Here is a 19,298-nt window from a genome sequence, read left to right on the forward strand (position 1 = left end):
GGTGGATTCCCCTGAAGCCCTGCCAGGTTGATCTTTTATATGGACAGCATCAAGTTCTGCAACATAGTCTAAATGGTGGAAGAGTCAACTTCAGGGCTATTTAATGAACGTCAGTGAACATTATGATTACCTGAGAGATTGGACATTGTCCTATAGTAACTTATACATGTCCTAAATGTAACCTATATGTAACATATATATATATATATACACACACACACACACACGCATATATATATGTTACATATATATGTATATATGTGTATATATATGTTACATATATATGTGTGTATATATATGTTACATATATATGCGTGTATATATATATATTTTTTGGACTTTTGGTTTTATAAATTCATCATACTCAAATTGCATATATTTTTTAGTCTGTGTTAGACAATTGATTTTACTATAGCACTTTATACCGTGTTGTAGCAGAGTTGTACAAATTACCTTGTTGCTATTTACTAGGCCTAAAATTCTACTATGCCACACATATAAGCACAGAATTTAAATGAAGAGAAAGATACAATTGGAGCAGTGATGGAAAATTGATATACTAATTTAAGCTCTGTGATATTTAATGAACCACATAATGTGCCATGGAGACTTCAGAGCTTTAAATGCAGAAATTCTCTAGAAACAATGCACTGCCTTGTAAGGAGAGAACAAGATGGCAAGGGGCTGAAAGAAACCAGAGTGACCCAGATGGCTGGAACACGGAGAGCCTGAGCCAGTGATATGAATGAAATGGGTAAGTCTGACTAATACAAATAAATTTTTTTAAAGTATGATTACAGAGGAGCCAATGGTGAGATGGCTAATTTCCATTTCCCAGATATCTATATTTGTCTGGGTATGGCATTCATTTAGAAGAAAATCTTTTAGTCTGATAACATATTTTACATCTTAAAAGGAAAAATTTCACCTATGGTGTGTCTTTTAAACTCTACACTAATTCCTATAACCTCTCACAACTACATTTTACAAATAATATAATTCACATACTGCTTTAAATATTGTGGGAAGAGGAAGGCAAATTCACCAGGATCTTTTAAAGAAAATCAGTTAATGAAACTAGCAAACTAATTAGGGAGAAGAAAAAATTGAGATCTATGACTCTTCAAGTGATTTTCAAAATTACAACTATGCTTCTTAGAACAAGAAAAATGAGGGGCTATTGATACCACTTAGAGGGGATGGGAAGAACAGTTTTAATAAATAATTCCTGAAAGACTGTGATTTTTCTCCATGTTTCATTACCATTCTTCCCTTTAATTTCATTGTTTGAGGGTCAAGTAAGTTTAGATTACAGAATTGAGTGTATTAGATCCAATGACCAGTTCTGATTCTTTTCATCATGAGAAACATAATTTCTCCAGCCCCGGTTTCTGATACCTGAAATGAAAGCTTTGGATAAATAGATTTCCAAGACTCCTCCTCAATTCTAAACATTTATTTCAAGTCTTCAATATATCTTTCAGCTTAATTTCATTCAGTATGCTTTCATTATATGTTCTGTATGTTTCTCCACTCTGCTTAACTTCTATCATCTAATTGCATTGTTCAGGAATTGACTCTGGGATAAGTAGTTACCTAACTGTGACATTCATGGTGGAAAATGTTGCTCACTTCAGGAAAAAAGAAAAAAATGTATAGAAGACATTTAAGGCATGTTTAGGAGCAACTTCTTTTACATTTAAAAAGTGGTCAAATTTTGGCCTAATTATATAGAAAATTGACCATTCCAAGGGGATGCCACCTGCCCTAACATAAGGGACTTGGTTTTGACAGCATGGGTTTTCATGTCTTACCTTAGAAATAGGTTGGTTGCTATACGAACAAATTAATGAACATGTGCTCCTAGTGAAAACTGCCTGTATATCCAACAACTACTGCATTTGTGGAAGCAAACTGGATGCCTACTATTTAAATAGGTAATGAGGTACACCTTTCATTGTTTATTCAGTCTGTGTTGGCATCACATGGTGATTTAGGACCTTATTTTATTTTCAAACAATTTATTTCCTATCTTCTGAGGCATAGTTTCAGATTCTTTTTAAAGAAAATTTCTTTCTATTGTATTTCAGTTACAGACACCAAAATCATTTTAATGTTGTTTGATCTTTGTTAAAAATGATAAGTTCTGTTAAGAGATCATTTTTTTCTAAAACTTTGAAATGTAATTACATTACTCTTTTACAATTAAGCATTTTTAGCTTATTCATGCAAGGACTTTTTATACCCTTTACTAGATTAAAGTATTGTCCTTAATTTAAGTACTCTCTTTAGAAACTAATGACCTGTACATTCATAAGATTCCAATTTAACTTTAAGGGGAAAAGTTTGCATTTCAACACAAACAATAAAAATGATTAAGTTTCATCAACTTTTGAAAAAGTAAGTTTCTTGCATTGGCATATTTGTTGAGGGAGGATAATCGTATATATACTTTGATTAATTAGCAAAATAAAAAGTTATCTTATGTCTTAATATAAAGGCAGATTTTGAGAAAAATTGATAGGATGAGAATGAACAGCAATAAAATATGATGGTCATAGAATTAGCCTTTGACTCATTATGAACACTTACTGCTTTGATGATGATAATTATGAGATAAATGTGCAGCTGATTTTCTTTAATAAAATAGGATCATTAAGTTACAGAATTATGAAATATAAACTGTATCTCCCTTTTCGTCCTCTCTCACATTCCTAATACAAATAGAAATCAGCAACATTCTATTATTTTCATGAGTTTTAATATTTTCCTCGTGAAATTTTAATAGTTCAGATATATAAATTTAAATGGAGCACTGAAAGACATAGGTAGGTTTGGCAGTAAATGTTAAATCTGATATTTTGCAGATCTTTAAATTATTATCTGCAAAAGTTCTAGAAATAAAAGAAATTTAGTTTTAGTGGAGACATTCAGTGTAGAGAAAATTTTATTAATTATCCCATTCTCTTCTACCTTTATCACTTATTATTTATAAAATATTTATTTAATAATTTATCAATTTATGTCACACTCAAATGTACACAAATTCACATTAAATGAACTATGTTTAATTGTTCTGATATACTTAATTAAAAAAAATTTCCTCACAAAGCTGTGAATTTATAATCTGCAATGTATATGCAAAAGAAATCATCCAAAATTTTTACAATCCCCGAAGTGTAGTTATATCCTGTGTCTCTGACATAGATCCAGAATACAGCTCCAAAATCCAAGCAAATGTTGTGATTAATTTTCTGTTTGGATACTAATGTTAATTGGGTTTTTAAAATGAACAATTATGCTAGGAAGTGTGGCAAGTCAACACTTCTTTCGAAATTTGTTACATTAATTTTGCTAATTTGGGGTTTTTTAAAGTAAAGATTGTTTTTTTTTACTTCCATTGTCAAATAACAGCTGTCAAATGTGCCTAACTTTTAATCCTTTCATTTTTAAGGTGTACTAAATGAATAGAAGAATTGTTCTGTGTGATTTGCTGATTTCAGCTAGGCTGTGATTTTGCATAGAAGAGTTGTCAAATATGAAGTGATAACAAATCAGAATTTAAATGTACAAAGCCATTTTGTTCCTGGTGTGACCTAAAATCAGTCAGGTCTACTTGATCCAGTGTAGTTTTTCTATGTGAAACTCAAAAGCTGTGCTTCTTTTCCCTGTCCCTGGAAAGTCCATAAGGCTTTCATTGTGTAAAGATAGAATTGTATCCATCTATCTCCATTTTAGTAGAAGTATAAATTCAATTATGTTTGATAAAATTAAAAAGAAATCTTCAAATTGTCCATTACACAAAAATAAAATAAAGGACCCTTGTGCTGACTAGTTGGCCCATGAGCAGAAATAAAATGTCACTTACATTATGGCAATTTCTATAGATTGCAGTACTACTATTTTATGTGGTGGATTTTATCTAGAAGTAATAGAGACAAAATTCCAACAACAACAACAAAAAAACACACGACTGTTTTCCCTCTGTATTTCTTATTGTAGTGTTTGAAGTACAAATCTGGTAATGGCTTAAGAAGGTTTGTCATATTTAACATTAATGGCAACTGCTCAAAAAGTCTATGAATTTTAAAAATAAACAGTAACACACTAATTTTATCACATGAAGTTCTTGGTGAAGAATAGTCATCAGATTTTTCAACTTGTTACTACTGATAGCATGATGATTTAAAATTATATATTTTTCAAAATATACTTTGGCATAATAGCATGCGATAGTAATTACATAATAGCATTACTCCTCTCTTTATTAATTTGTACGATTCATTCAATAAGCAACTCTTCTTTCATTCATTTGAAATGAAATGAACCTACCCGTATTTTATTCTAGATTTTGGGTCTATGTAGGCATAAAAAAGGGATCAGGAAAGACAAGGGACCTTGAATCTAGGTAGGAAACACTAGTAATAAACATATAGGCAGGACACAAAAACTTCCATATAGTGGGCATTCTTTTTGATGGGGTGATCAGGGAAGACCTCTCTGTGGAGGTAATGTATGAACAGAAACCTGAAGAACAGGAAGCAGTCAGCCATAAAAAGATCTGGTGATTTATTAGGACCAAAATATTTCAGGCTTTATAGTAGGCCCTGGAAATGCAATGAAGAATGAAATGAGATAATGCCTTCAAGGAGCTCACAACGAATATGCTTTTCTTACTTATTTGGGGATGAGATCATTTGGGATCCATTGAGGTCACATAGTCCCATTTGTTCAATAAACACACATTAAAACATATTAAATGAATAAACTGGCATCAGTTTAAAACTTGGCAAGTACTGTTACCCTTCTCATATGTACTGCTTATTAACATGATGTATGATTTTATGTTTTCTTACCAAGGATGCTTCAGAGTACTGGAAATGCTTCTCCTGATCTTTTTAGTCAAAGTGTATTTGCAGCCCACTGCCCTTAAATCTCTCTGCCAACTTACTTCTAATATACCTCATTCCCCCTTGCTTGCTGACTATTCTCTCACGTGATAAATAACTCTGCCTTATCAAGGTCAGTTGGAAAGGCCCCTTTTACATATCTCATAAATTTTAGCCAGGTGCCACTGATGTGAGATTAATGTAATGGCACCATGGCAAGCACTCAGGCTTGTCTTAATTATGCTAAGGTTGCTGGTTCACCGTTTCTCTTCATCTGTCTCCTTCTTTAGGGAACACTAAACACTATGTCATTAGATTGTCTGTTCCACAACATTGACTCTTTGCATTTACAAAGTCATCAGATGGCTTATGACATAGCTTTTCTAAGAAATTAAATTAAACAAATAGTGAAAACAAAAATTAGGGGTAAAGTTCCTGAAAAAGAGAAGGTTTTGAATTATAATCGAGAGAATAAAAAGCAAAAAAGCCTCTGTGTTCCATAGTGATCTTCCTCTGAGCAATGTTATTCACTGGATCACAGGGAAACTTTTGGTTCTGGGTGATCTCAAGTATGAATAATTCTGAGGTTTCTTTGCTTTTAAGAATGAAGGCTCCTCATGTGTGCTATTGGCCAAGATCCATGTGCACATTCTCAGAAGCCTTTCTCTCTATCCTCCCTTCCCTTTGTGAATGACTAGTTTCCAGGGGGAAGCTATCTCCAAGCCATATGTCCTACATGGGTGTTTAATTACCTCATCTATTTTTGCTTAAAGTCCCCATCTACGTTCCAAATGGCATTCCAGCTTAGTCCCTTGTTGAATTTGGAATAAAAACAGTTCATTGCCCTGGTTTTTTTTAAGTCTGTGATTATTTGTTTTGATTCCACTCTCCAGATATTAATATGCTTTTTAATGATGGAACAGATATCTAAATTGGCATCTTCCCGTGAATCTGAAATTCAAGTAAAAAATCCTTTTTGAATGGCTTTTGTGCTCTAAGGGCTCTGTTCAACATAGGTAGATAATAGGTATAAGAAGCAGTCAAACTCAGGATACTTGGGATAAAGATAATCTTTTGTATGTAATGAAGTACTTTGAGAGAACAATGCTTTGATTAATTATATGGACCCTGGAACCACATTTCTTAGGTTTAAATTCTGCCCCCACCATCTGCTAGTTATATGATCTCTGATAAGTTCACTTTTTCATGCTTCATTTCCTCATCTTTAAAATATGAGTAATAATATTACTGACCTACTGAAATTAGTTTAAGGATATTGGAAGAATGTAAAAGTATATGGGTCAATAGTTGATTCATAGTAAATGCTATAGAGAGTATTTGCTATTCCTATCTGGACTCTTCTTAAGCCACTAGTTCACAATGTTTGCTTTTGCAAACATTTTGAACCTTGGAATTTAAAACCTCAGTGTATCAAATGTGTAGCATTACATATTTGCTACTTATTTTATGAAAGAATGAGAGATAACTATAAGAATAGGTATGATTATAAGACCACCAATTACATAATAAAAATGTTGAATACATCATATGATAATCTAATAACTAAGTAAAAAAACAAACACTAAAAAACTTCCTCATGTCTCTATAATAAGCCAGCTGTTAATGAATATGGAGTGAAGAATCAGATTTTTCTTTCCTTTTCCAGAAAAGGTACAGGGATACCATGAAGGAATACTGTGTTGACTAGAAATCTACATATATAAAGGTATAATTGTGGCCCTCACTATTCAATGAATATATGTAAATATTTCAATAAGCAACATACACAATTGTGTAAACATGTAGGCCATTTTAACTTGCCAAGTAAGTCAAATGTATACCATTTAGGTTGATGCCTTTATTTAATAATTTAAAATATATGTATGTGTATATATACACATATATATACACATACATATATTTGATAACTGAGTTGTAAATAAATGCATTGTTTTCAAATCTCATGTTTTTGAACGAAATCATAAATTCTAAGTTCAATGGATTTTTAGCTTAGCTTCATACAGAGAAGTGCAGAATGTTAATCTATAATATAAAAAACTTGGAATTATTTCCACCCAACCCCCAAAAAGTTAACCCATAGTATTATAGGGTATTCAATCAAATTTTAAAACTTAAATTACTAGTGTCATTTGTGGGGATTACTGGAAGCTGACATATCAGTCAATCCATGTATTCCTAGTGGTATAATCCAATAAAAGTTTTTTTTTCTTTCTTACTTTATAGTTTGATGCTGATCAGGTGACTTTCTACCAACCTGGGGCTATAGGTTTAATAGATGACTCTAAGGTTGTTGTAGGAGAGAAAAGTAAAGCTATGGTGTATCACTTCTCTGGGACTGGAAGTGACTATGTCACATCTGCTCACAGTTCATTGGCCACAACTTAATCATATGATTCCACCTCTAACTTTATGGAAGAGTGAAAAACAGTCTTCTTGTGTGCCTAACAAGAGGAAAAAGAAACAGAATTTGCTGAACATTTAATCATCTACTTTAAGATCCTTTAACTTTTGTCCATTACTATTTTAAAATTTTATTTTAACTCCAGAATTAAACACAGTGTTATATTAGTTTCAGGTGTACAAAACAGTAATTCAACAATTGTACATATATCACCAAGTGCATACTATTTTCTTAAAGTTTAAAATGATCCAGATACTGTACCTATATGTCAGAATTAAATTCAACACCTTTTTGGCAAAGTGTGCTTATACCTGGGGGTATACACACAAAAATATATGTGTGTATTATTTAGTTATTTATTTATTCATTCATTTATTTAATTTATTTATTAAATATTTATATGCATGTGTGATGGGGAAGGCAGAGAGAGGGAGTTGAAGGAGAGAGAGAGAGAGTGAGAGCAAGAGTGAGAGGGAGAGAGAGAATGAATCCCAAGTAGGGTCTGTGCTCTTCAGCACAGAGCCTGATATGAGGCTCAATCTCAGAAACTGCAAAATCATGACCTGAGCTGAAATCAAGAGTCACAGACCTTGGGTAAGGCTCTGCTTTTCACATTCTGTGTTTTCTGCTTCTAGCATAGGTCTTTTAAAAAATGATAATACGGAATTAGTTAATCTCAAATCTTATAAAGAACTAGACTCTTCAATTTGCCGAAAAATCTCAGGAGGAGATTTATCTAAGCAAAACTTTTAGAACATCTGGCCTTTGCTTCTCTTGACTTGGCTTCTATTCCCTCTAAAGGAAAATGTAGATATGTATCAACCTGGCAGCACTCTCTGCAAACATTTCATAGTATTACTACTAAATGTACCTGGAGGAATTCCAAATCTAAATGTGGAGTTCCTATTTGTGAGATAAGAGGAATAGGCTTTTGTCAAGAAAAGTCTATTGGGAAGTGACTCTTTGATTCACACTTACTTATTAGAACAAGAGAGCAATAAAGGAAAGAAAGACACACAATTGTAAAAAATATCATTTTAGAAGGAATGCATAGTTCATAGAGATGATTTTCAATCACTGAGACTATGATGCTGTTTTGTGACTTTGGAAAATTAATTTTAAGTAGTAAGAACATAATTATAGATACTGTGAGGAATCTATAAATATGTAACTAAATTATGACAACTTTTGGAATCATTTTCAAAAAATATTTTGAAAGTAGCAGAATAACAGACTACTAACATAATTTAGAAAAGATCAAATATAAAAAAAAATATGTCTCAAACTGTTTTCTAACAACCTGAGTATCACTTGTGTAATAAGCATGGTAAAGTGATGTTTAAAAAAAAAAGAGCTGCCATCACTAATAATCAAATCACCTCCCTCTCTTCCTTTCTTTAGCAGGTATTAATTCATTTTCTGACATTAAAACAATGCTGAAAGTCTAAATCAGGTAGTGCTTCTGCCTTCATAGGTCCCTCCACTCTGTAAATAAATAGGCACTAGGTAAATAAATGAACATTTAAAAATATTAATCATATACTAACTGCTCATGGAAATAAATAGAATACTGGAATATAGAAAGAATTCTGGTTATCAGTCTCTGCATAGCAAACTACTGCAAAACTCATTGGCTTACAACAGTTTATGATAGGTTTTTTTCTTACTTATCCAGGACAAGATATTAAGGAAGACACAGCGGGGATGGCTTGTCTCTGCTCTACAATGCCTTGGACCTCAGCTGGAATGATGGTTCACTCTTTCTCTTGCGCTTTCCTTCCTCCTTCCCTCCTGTCTGTCTGTCTTTCTTTCTCCAACCCTGTCCAAATGGCTACCTTAAGCTTCCTCAAAACATGAAAGCCTCAGGGATATCACACTTCTTACGTGTTATTTAGGGCTCCAAGAGCAAATATTTCAAGAGAAAGAAAAGTAGAAAGCTCCAGTCCTCTTAAAAGTTAGTCCAAAACTGACATAGTGTCATTTCTGACAGAGTGTCATTTACCACTAGTAAATGTGTTCACAACAGTACAATCAGGATTCAAAGAGAATCTCCTTCTATACTTCTCAGTGGGAAGAGCAAATGACCCAACTCCTCAGCCAACTTGGAGAGTTCTGATAAAGAATAGTGCCTTACTCTCTATTCTGTAGTCACTAAACTAAAAAGCAAACAACAGGAACATCAACAGCAATAGCAGCAACAATAACAACAAACTCCCTGAAGAGGAAACAGAAAAAATACTGTTTGTTTTTTATGTGATACTTAGAGTTACTTGGTGTTGTGATACCCAGTTACAGATAAAGAGATCAGTACCCATGCCACAGAAGTGGAAAACAAAGCAAAGAGTAAGTTATGAATTAGTCAACCATCACAATTGGGCTGAACATGTATAAAAATATGATATTACTTCCAAAAAGTTTCCATGAGTCAGAGAGAAACTGGTGCTAGACATTAGAATTTGTGACTCTGTTCCCTTGAATCTCATGTTAACACTGAGACAAAAACTTGAAATTTCTGTGCCCATGTTTCTTTGTATTACCCCAGCTATCTCAAGCACTTAATCTAGTCATCCCATTGAATTAAACTGAGTACCTATCATTAAATGCACAAATAATTTTTCATGACAAAAAACAAATCCAAACTGTATGTATTACAAGACTCAAATATCAGTTGACAGAGTTATCTACATGGTTTTAATGGATGTAGATCATGCAGGTTGGCTGGCTTGCCTTATACATAAATACATATGAACATGAATGGCTAGAGCTACTTCCCAATTTTATAAATCCTGAAGGTGTGAATTGAGCATACCCATCACAAAGCAAGTTCCTTGGTCTCCTCTCCCATTTCAGCTTCTGATTTCTTCCTGGTATCCTGTTTTCTGGGATGTGGGTAAATGACGTTTAGGTTGTTGAGTAGTCAGGTAATTTCCAACTGCACAGCTAAATTGCAGTCACATTGAAAAGGCAAGTGACTTTTATCAACTGTAGAAATTCAGGCAGTGATATGGTGACAGATCCCCATAGGTTTCTGGGCATTTTTGCTCTTTCTTTTAAATGCCTGTTTATATTGACTTTTCAGTGTTTAATCATGCACATTATATAACAGAAAAGATTTTAAAGTCATATACATTTTTCATTTTGCCCACATTTTAAATAGTTTTCTTACTATAAGAACAGAAGTGCTAATGGCTCATTCAATGGGTGTTTAAATCTTTGTATAAGATTTTTGTCAAAAAACAGAAGGGTCAATATAAATTAGCTAAATTTCATATCTGAATGAGAGATTTAATACAAAAAGTTAGGCTTTCTAGGATTGTTTCTTTTTTTTCAAGTTTTCATTTAATTTCCAGTTGGTTAACACATAGTGTAATCTTGGTGTCAGGAGTAGAATTTAGTGATTTATCACTTACGTGTAACACCCAATGCTCATCACAAGTCCCCTCCTTAATACTCATCATCCATTTAGCCTATCATCCCCCCACCTCTCCTCCAGCAACTTTCTAGGATTTTTAAAATGTTTCTTTATTTATTTAAATGTTTATTTATTTGAGAGAGAGAGTGAGAGTGGAGTAGGGGGCAGAGAGAGAAAATCCCAAGCAGGCTCCACAGTACCAACACAGAGCCCAATGCAGGGCTCGATCTCGGGAACCATGAGACCATGGTATGAGTTGAAATCAAGAGTCAGACACTTAACCAATTGGCCCATCCAGGTGCTCCTAGGATTCTTTAAATTGACCTGTACTGTTTCTGAAATGCTAGTTCAATTTTTAAAAAAGATCAAAATATGATGATGTAAATAGTTTACAACACTTTATAATTTTTTTCAACTCAGCATCACTGTTAGCTATGAAAACTGAATAGGGCTTGGAAAGCTATGATCCAGGGGTCAAACCTAGCCTACTACCTGTTTTTGTATATAAAGATCTTATTTTTAAAATTGTAGTTAAGGTGTGGTTGACACACACTATTTAGTTTCAGGTGTACAAAACAATAATTTGGTATTTATATGTATTGCAAAGTAATTAGCATAAATCTAGTTAACATATGCCACCATACACAGTGTTGTGAACTTTTAAGATTTTCACTTAACACCTTTGAAATATGTAAAACATTGCTATAACTATAGTTGTCAAGCTGTGTATTATATATCTTAGACTTATTTTATAACTGTCAATTTGTACCCTTTGACTCCCATCATCCATTTCCTCCACCCCTCATTCTTGCCTTTAGCAACCACCAATCTGTTCTCCTTATCTGTAACCTTGTTGTTTTTGTTCATTTGTTATGTTTTTGTTTTTTGTTTGTTTAAGATTTCACATGTGAGATCATATAGTATTTGTCTTTGTCTTATTTCACTTAGTATAGTGCCCTCAAGGTCCATCAATAGAGTCGTAAATGGCAAGATTGCTTTCTTTTTATGGCTGAATAATATTCCATTTTACCTCTCTGTTGATCCCTCCATCCATCCATTCATTTTTTTTTTTTAATCCATTCATTGATGGATACTTGGGTTGCTTCAATTCCTTGGCTATCATAAATAATGAATATAAGGGCATATATATTTTTTCATGTTAGTGTTTTCATATTCTTCAGATTAATACCCACAAGTGGAAATGTGGAAACATATGGCAGTTCTATATTAAATTTTTGGAGGAATCTCTATACTGTTTCCATAGCGACTCTACCAACTTAATCCCCTGCAACAGTGCACAAAGATTCCTTTTTCTGCACATCCTCACCAGCACCTGTTGCTTGTGTTTTTGATAGTACTCATTCTAACAGATTTGAAGTGATATCTGATTGTGGTTTTGATTTGCATTTACCTATTGATTAGTGATGTTGAGCAGCCTTTCATGTACCTATTGTCCATCTGTATGTCTTCTTTGGAAAAAAAAATCTGTTCAGATCCTCTACTCATTTTAATAAGATGATTATTATGATTTGATAAGGAATTGTATGAATTCTTTATATGTTTTTCTATTAACATCTTTTCAGATAATTTGAAAATATTTCTCCCATTCAGTAGGTTTCCTTTCAATTATTTTATGGTTTTCTTTACTGCACAAAAGCTTTTTGGTTTGATGTAGCCCCACTAATTTATTTTTGCTCTTATTGCCTTTGATTTTGGTGTCAAGTCCAAAAAATTATTGCCAAGATAAGTGTCAGTGAGGTTACCCCCTATGTTTTCTTCCAGTAGCTTTATAGTTTCATGTCTTACATTTAGTTTTTTAATCTGAGTTAAGTTTTGTATATGGTATAAAATAGTGGTTGAGTTTCATTCTTTTGCATGTCACTGTTTAGCTTTCCTGGTGCCATTTATTGAAGGGAGTGTCTTTTCCCTATTGTGCATTCTTGGATCTTTTGTCATAAATTAATTGACCATGTATACATGGGTTTATTTATGGGCTCTCTGTTCTGTTATTCTGTATGTCTGTTTTTATTGCAGTACCATAATGTTTTGATTACAATAGCACTCTAACACAGTTTGAAATCAAGAAACATAATAGTTTGTTCTTTATTCTCAAGATTGGCTCTTTGGGGTATTTTGTGGCAACATATAAATTTTATAATTGTTTATTTTTTGTGAAAGATGCCATTGGGATTTTGATAGGGATTACATTAAACCTGTAGATTCTTTTGGGTAGTATGGGCATTTTAATGATATTGATTCTTCCAATTCATGAGCATGGCATATCTTTTCCATTTATTTGTGTTTTCTTCAATTTCTTTCATCAATGTTTTATGGTTTTCAGTGTACAGACTTTCACCTCCTTGGTTAAATTTATTCCTAGTTGTTTTATTTCTTTTGATCTAAATATAAATGATTGTTTCTTAATTTCTCTTTTCTATAGTTTGTTGTTAGTGTATAGAAATGCAACACATTTCTAGGGGCTCAGTTGGTTAAGCGTCTGAGGTCGAAGCCAAAGGGTCAACTTCGGCTCACGTCATGATCTCATGGTTCGTGGGTTCGAACCCCGCATCAGGCTCTGTGCTGACAGCTAGCTCGGAGCCTGTTTCCGATTCTGTTTCTCCCTCTCTCTCTCTGACCCTCCCCTGCTCACACTGTCTCTCTCTCTCAGAAATAAATTTTTAAAAAATTAAAAATTAAAAAATAGAAACGCAGCACATTTCTATATATTGATTTTGTATCCTGCAGCTTTACTGAGTTCATTTATTAACTCTAACAGTTTTTTGATGGAGTCTTCAGGGTTTTCTCCATGTAGTATCATGTCATCTCCATATAATGACAGTGTTAGTTCTTCCTTTCCAATTTGGATAACTTTTATTTTTCCTGACTAATTATTCTGACTAGGACTTCCAATACTATGGTGTATATAAGGGTTAAGAAGGGGCAATTTTGTTTTGTTCATGATCTTGAGGGAAAACCTTTCAGCTTTTTACCATTGAGTATGATGGTAGCTGGGCACTTGTCATACATGGCTTTTATAATGTTGAGTTACGTTCTCTCTGTACACACTCTGTTGGAAGTTTTTAGCATGAATGTATCTTGAATTCTGTCAAATGCTTTTTTATTCATTATACACATGATCATAAGATTTTTATCCTTCTTTTTGTTAATATGGTGTATCACATTGATTGACTTGTGGATGCTGAACCATCCTTGCATCTGGTATAAATCTCACCTGATCATAGTTTATGATCCTTATAGTATATAGTTGCATTCAATTTGCATATATTTTGTTGATGATTTTTGCATCAAGGATATTAGCCTGTAATCTTTTAATCTTTTTTTTTCTTTTTTTTTTCCTTGTGGTGTCCTCGGATGGTTTTGGTATCAGGGTGATGCTGGCCTTATGAAATAAATTTAAAAGTGTCCCCACTTGTGTTTGTGGAAGAGTTTGGAAAGGATTGGTATTCATCTTTGAACATTTGGCAGAATTCTCCAGTTAAGCCATCAGTCCTAGACTTTATAAGGAGTTTTTAAATTCCTAATTTAAGCTTATTTATTTATTTATTTATTTGGTAGTAATCGGTCTGTGCATTTTTTCTATTTGTCCATGATTTAGTCTTAGAAGGTTGTGTTTCTCAAATTTTATCCATTTTGTCTAGGTTGCTTAGTATGTTGGTGTGTAATTGTTCATGGTAGTCTCCTATGATCCTTTGATCTGTAAGGTCTCTTTCATTTATGATTTTATTTGCTTCAGCCTATTTAAAGTCTGTCTTTTTTTCTTGGTCACTTTAGCTAAGATTTCTCAATTTTGTTTATCTTGTCAAAGAACCAGCTGTTGGTTTCATTGATCTTCCCTGTTTTTTTTTTTTTTAGTTTCTATTTTATTAATTTCTGCTTTGATCTTTGTTATTTTCTTTCTTCTACTAACCATGGGCTTAATTTCTTTTCTCTAGCTCCTGAGGTGTAAATTTAAGTTGTTTATTTGAGACTTTTCTTTTTTTCTTGAGGTAGGCATTACGTTTCTTCTGAGAATTGCTTTTGTTGCATCCCATAAATTTTGGTATGCTGTGCTTCCATTTTCATTTGTCTCAATGTACTTACTGATTTTCCTTTTGTGATTTCTTAATTAACTCATTGGTTGTTCAGTTTTTGTAAACTTAAGTTTTATTGGAAAATGGTCACACTCATTTGATTATGTATTATCAGTAACTGCTTTCATGTTACAACACAGAATTGAGTAGTTGAGTCAGGTTTGCAGCTTTGTGCTTCCAAAGCTTAAAATACTTGATTTACTATATGACCTTTAGCAGAACAGTTTATTGATCCCCAAATTGGAGAATTAAATGCATAAGTCAGTTAACTCCAATAATAACAGTATTATTATATCCAAAAAACCACAAATCTTTAATTAGATCTGTCCCTGCATATTTTTGTAGATATGCCAAAATACATAGATATTTACATACTTATTTGGGCTGTGCTGTACCAATGTGAGTATATCATATAATAATGTTAATGTTACAAAGGACTATAAGGAGATTTACATGACTTTGTTTCCTATGAGATCTTGATTTTTGTGACATTAAATTTTATCCCATTGTTCTGAAAATGTCTTTTTCATCTTATTAAATTAGAGGATCAAAGTTGGGAGTATAATCAAAACAACTTCCTTTCTCACCAATTTCAGGATGTTTTACCGAGAATTATAGTGAAATTCCTTGGCTATTTGATGACATTAAGCACACTATTCTGCATACTCCCTAAATCATCTAATGTGAGATAACGTTTATGGTTCCCACTCTCTCCTAGAGCATGCTAACTAGAAATTGCATTTGAGAGTTGATATCATGGTGACGTTTCAAGCCCTTTCTGCTGGCAAGGTTAATTTTACATTGAGCATAGCACACTGTTGATTTTCAGATAATTATAAGTAGTAATTTACAATATTTATAATAAAAACCCTGTATTTTGACAAGTATCTCACAAAATATATCCCCGATCTACTAACAATTCTCTAAGATGATTATTAAATTGCTGTTGGGCTATAATTATTTTCTTCTACAGGATCTATTGGTGCCAGGTCCAGAAATGACAGTGAATAAGAATATTGTGTTTTGGGGTTTTAGGGGGATGCGTTTTATTGAAATATCAGTGAAAATGTGTTATTTACATCCTGAGTTTCTCTACTAAAACAATCACCTGGAATTTATACATTGAAATCAGCTAAGGTAAACTGGCAACCTACATCTATTCAAATATGGGTTTCTAGGGTTTTTTTTGTTTGTTTGTTTTTAACTTCTATGTAAAATCTAGGACTTTTGTTATCTATCAGTTTGCCTTTATTATTATGCATCTGTATGTAGTGATATTTACTAAATTTGTATTTGAAATGTGATAAATGGGTAATTTTCATGGGGAATTATTTTCTTTTTAGTGATATCTTTTTTTTCCATGTTCTGATTTTGCAAACATTATGGGTTATTGAAATGCATGTTCACAAAGTAGCTCTTCAATTTAGCTTTTCCCATTTGATTAAGGCTTGTTGAATAAGAGGCAACCGAATTTGGTGGTGTGTAATATTTTGGAATTTTTATACCCAATGTGTGCACAGCTGTAATTTAGAACAGCTCTGACTAGCATTTAATCATCAACACTGAATATTTAGGCATTTGTTTATCTGCTAAATCTGAATTTCAAAGTCTTCAAACTTCAGGTAGAAACTAGGTACAAAAGTGTGTTAGTACAGGATCTTTTCATTAAGTTTGATAAAAACGAACCAAAAGTAAAATCTTTGTGGAAATAATGTCTGATGTTAGGCAAACGAAGCTGAATATAATTTCTCATTCTTTTTTCTTTCCTTTTTTCTTTTCTTTTTTTTTTTTTTTTTTTACCTTTTTCAGTTTAAGTTAAAGCCCAATTTCTACTTCTATCGACGTTAGCTGTGATTTTAATTTCAAACCTAGTTGGCAGGTGTTCTCTTTAATTTTAAATCATTTTTGTTAGCCTGACGAAGTATTCTGAAATACTCCGGTAAGAATAACAGTCTTGTCACCAATTTTCCTCTTCAGTTGGAGAATGAGGCTTTTTCATGTCAGCACTTCATTCATCTCTAAGATGATCTCCTAGTGCAGGAGGCAGTACAGTTCCATTTGGAAGTATCCTCAACAGCACTAGTAGTTTCCATAGGTAACTGCCTTGAGATCTCACTTTACAAAATCAAAAGTCTCTTTAGAACCCACTCAGCAAGGCCCAAGAAAGAACCAGAAAGTTACCCTCGAACTTCTTCCAGCCTTCCCTTTTCTAACAGTACTTGTATAATTTTTAGGGAGACTTTCCTGGTAGAACTGTCCCCATACAAAGGGGAAGCTTTTCTGCCTCAGGACAGAAATATTTGATTAAAAATTATTCCCTTTGGATTGTTATATCTTAATCTTAAAGGAAAGGTAATTGAGAAAAGAAATATTCCTTTAATGTCTCCTATAACAATATCCTTCCTCCTAGTATTACTTTTCAGGGGGAAAAATGAAAGGAATTTCATCTCTAGGCATAAAGTTAAGGGCAAAGGAAGGAGAAAGACAGAAGAAGAAAGGGGGGTTGCATGCAATTGAAATGGAGGCTCCAAGTCACTCAAACCATGATAATGATTATTTTTGAAGCACTGGTGTTCTCTTAAAGGGTACTGGAGTTCAAAATGAAAATTGCTTTTGCAGCAAAGTGCACCATCAGGTCTGTGGGGACCGATTAGCAGAGTGGCTCTCTGTGTCCTACATAGTATATGCCGCTTCAGTGGTTACGGTAACACATGGGACATGGAGAAGTGAAAACTTTGATTCATAAAAGAACTTCATGTGACTCTCTGCTGGCTTTATATTTAAAATGTGTTTGATCATTTACCACCTACTTTTAAACTAATTCACAAAGACAAAGTAATTGATGGATTAGATACAGTCTATTGGTTTGCAGTTTAAGCAGAGGAAAGTTTTCTCGCATTATGGAGTGTATTTTGCAAATTCAGTTTTCAATCCCCCATTCCTGCCTTTTAAGTTGTATTAATAAGTTTTAAGATCTACTCATATATTTTCTTAAGTTTATTTTTTTTTATATTGGAATGAGAGAGAGAATGAGAGCAAGCAGAAGAGGTGCAGAAGGAGAAAGAAAGAGAGAGAGAGTCAGAGACAATCTTAAGCAGGCTCCATGCTCAGTGCAGAGCCTGACATAGGGGCTCAATCTCAGGACCATGAGATCATGACCTGAGCTGAAATAAAGAGACACTTAGCTGAGTGGGCCACCCAGTGCCCCTCATTACAATTTTTTATGTTGAATGAAATTCAGAGGTTAGTGTCATCTTTGAGCAGTGAGGAGAGGAATATATATATACATACATACAAACATACGTATATATAATTATATTTTAAGTATATATTATAAATATTATATTTTAAAGAAACATTAATCACTGCAGCCAGTGATTTAAACCTTGCATTTTTCTTACTCTATGTGGTAAGTAAGCTGCTTGGGATAGGACTCATAAATATATTTCCTAGGACATGCATTCTCTGTTTTACTATTATTAAATTATATCTAGGAAGATGATAATTGATATCCTGATATCTACTCAGATTGCTTTCTTTAAGATCCCTGTCTAAGACCTTTCATCCGTTAATTTATTTTTGTATCACCTGGCACTAGTCTTCCTACTAGAAGGTGACTGCAGTTATAGATATATATTCACAATTGACATATAAAAGATTTTAAAGTGAGAGTAAAGAAGTACATTATTAAACTGATGAAAGGTAAAGCACAAATATTTATCATAGTCTTATTTTTTAGTACAAAAACCTTATAAGAGGGAAAATGCTTTAATTGGCTAGCTCTTGTGATCAAAAACATTTTCATTGTAAAAGAATAGTGGGTTGAACTTTCAACATACAACTCTTTTGAGTAACAGAAGTAGTGGGAAATCCTGTGTTTGACCATCCAGGCTGGCTCAAGAGACAGTAAGGCCATCTGTATCCCTGCCCCAATTTCTTTACTATGAACTTGCTGAAACCAAATCTTCATGTCTTTGTGTCATCCTGGTGGTTAAAATGGGAAAGCAATGGGAAGCCAGCCTTCACTGTATAGATCTATACTCTGATATATAATAAAAGGTCTTCTTATATCTACTTGCCAAAATAATTGTGAATATGTTATAGTATTTCTTCACAGCATTTTTCTGGTAAAATTTCTTTGGGAATGATATAACCAACAGGTGTGTACCTGTTAATTTGATTATTATTGTAGAAAACAATATTTTAAACATGTAAATTAGCTATATGATAGAGATACCTGTATATATGTAATAATTCATTTCCTTGATGACAGTTTCTGTGACCTTTCAGACAGTGGAAAATCATTGTCCCTTTTGTCTGTTTATCTCTACTGCATTCCCATGGTGCCTGATGTGTGCATGGCATGGCACAGGGACTATAGAAAATACATATGTTATATGTGAGGTCTTGTCCTCTAGATTTTGAGCTTCTCAAGGGCAGAGGCATGGCATTCCTGACTGATCTGAGGGACTGTCCTGAGCACT

The 19,298-nt window shown here is 33.2% G+C and overlaps 1 protein-coding gene across 1 annotated transcript in view; it reads left to right on the forward strand.

The window, feature by feature from the left end:
* Positions 1–706: 706 nt before the first annotated feature.
* ERBB4 (erb-b2 receptor tyrosine kinase 4) overlaps positions 707–19,298 on the forward strand; it is an 830,995-nt gene continuing 812,403 nt past the window's right edge. The window contains exon 1 of the mRNA XM_077770965.1: positions 707–754. Within this exon, the coding sequence (XP_077627091.1) occupies positions 742–754 (13 nt within the window). The 5' untranslated portion in view covers positions 707–741. The remainder of the gene's footprint in view (positions 755–19,298) is intronic.

Source organism: Crocuta crocuta, unplaced genomic scaffold (assembly GCF_008692635.1).
Source record: "Crocuta crocuta isolate KB4526 unplaced genomic scaffold, BGI_CrCroc_1.0 scaffold160, whole genome shotgun sequence".
Taxonomy (NCBI): domain Eukaryota; kingdom Metazoa; phylum Chordata; class Mammalia; order Carnivora; family Hyaenidae; genus Crocuta; species Crocuta crocuta.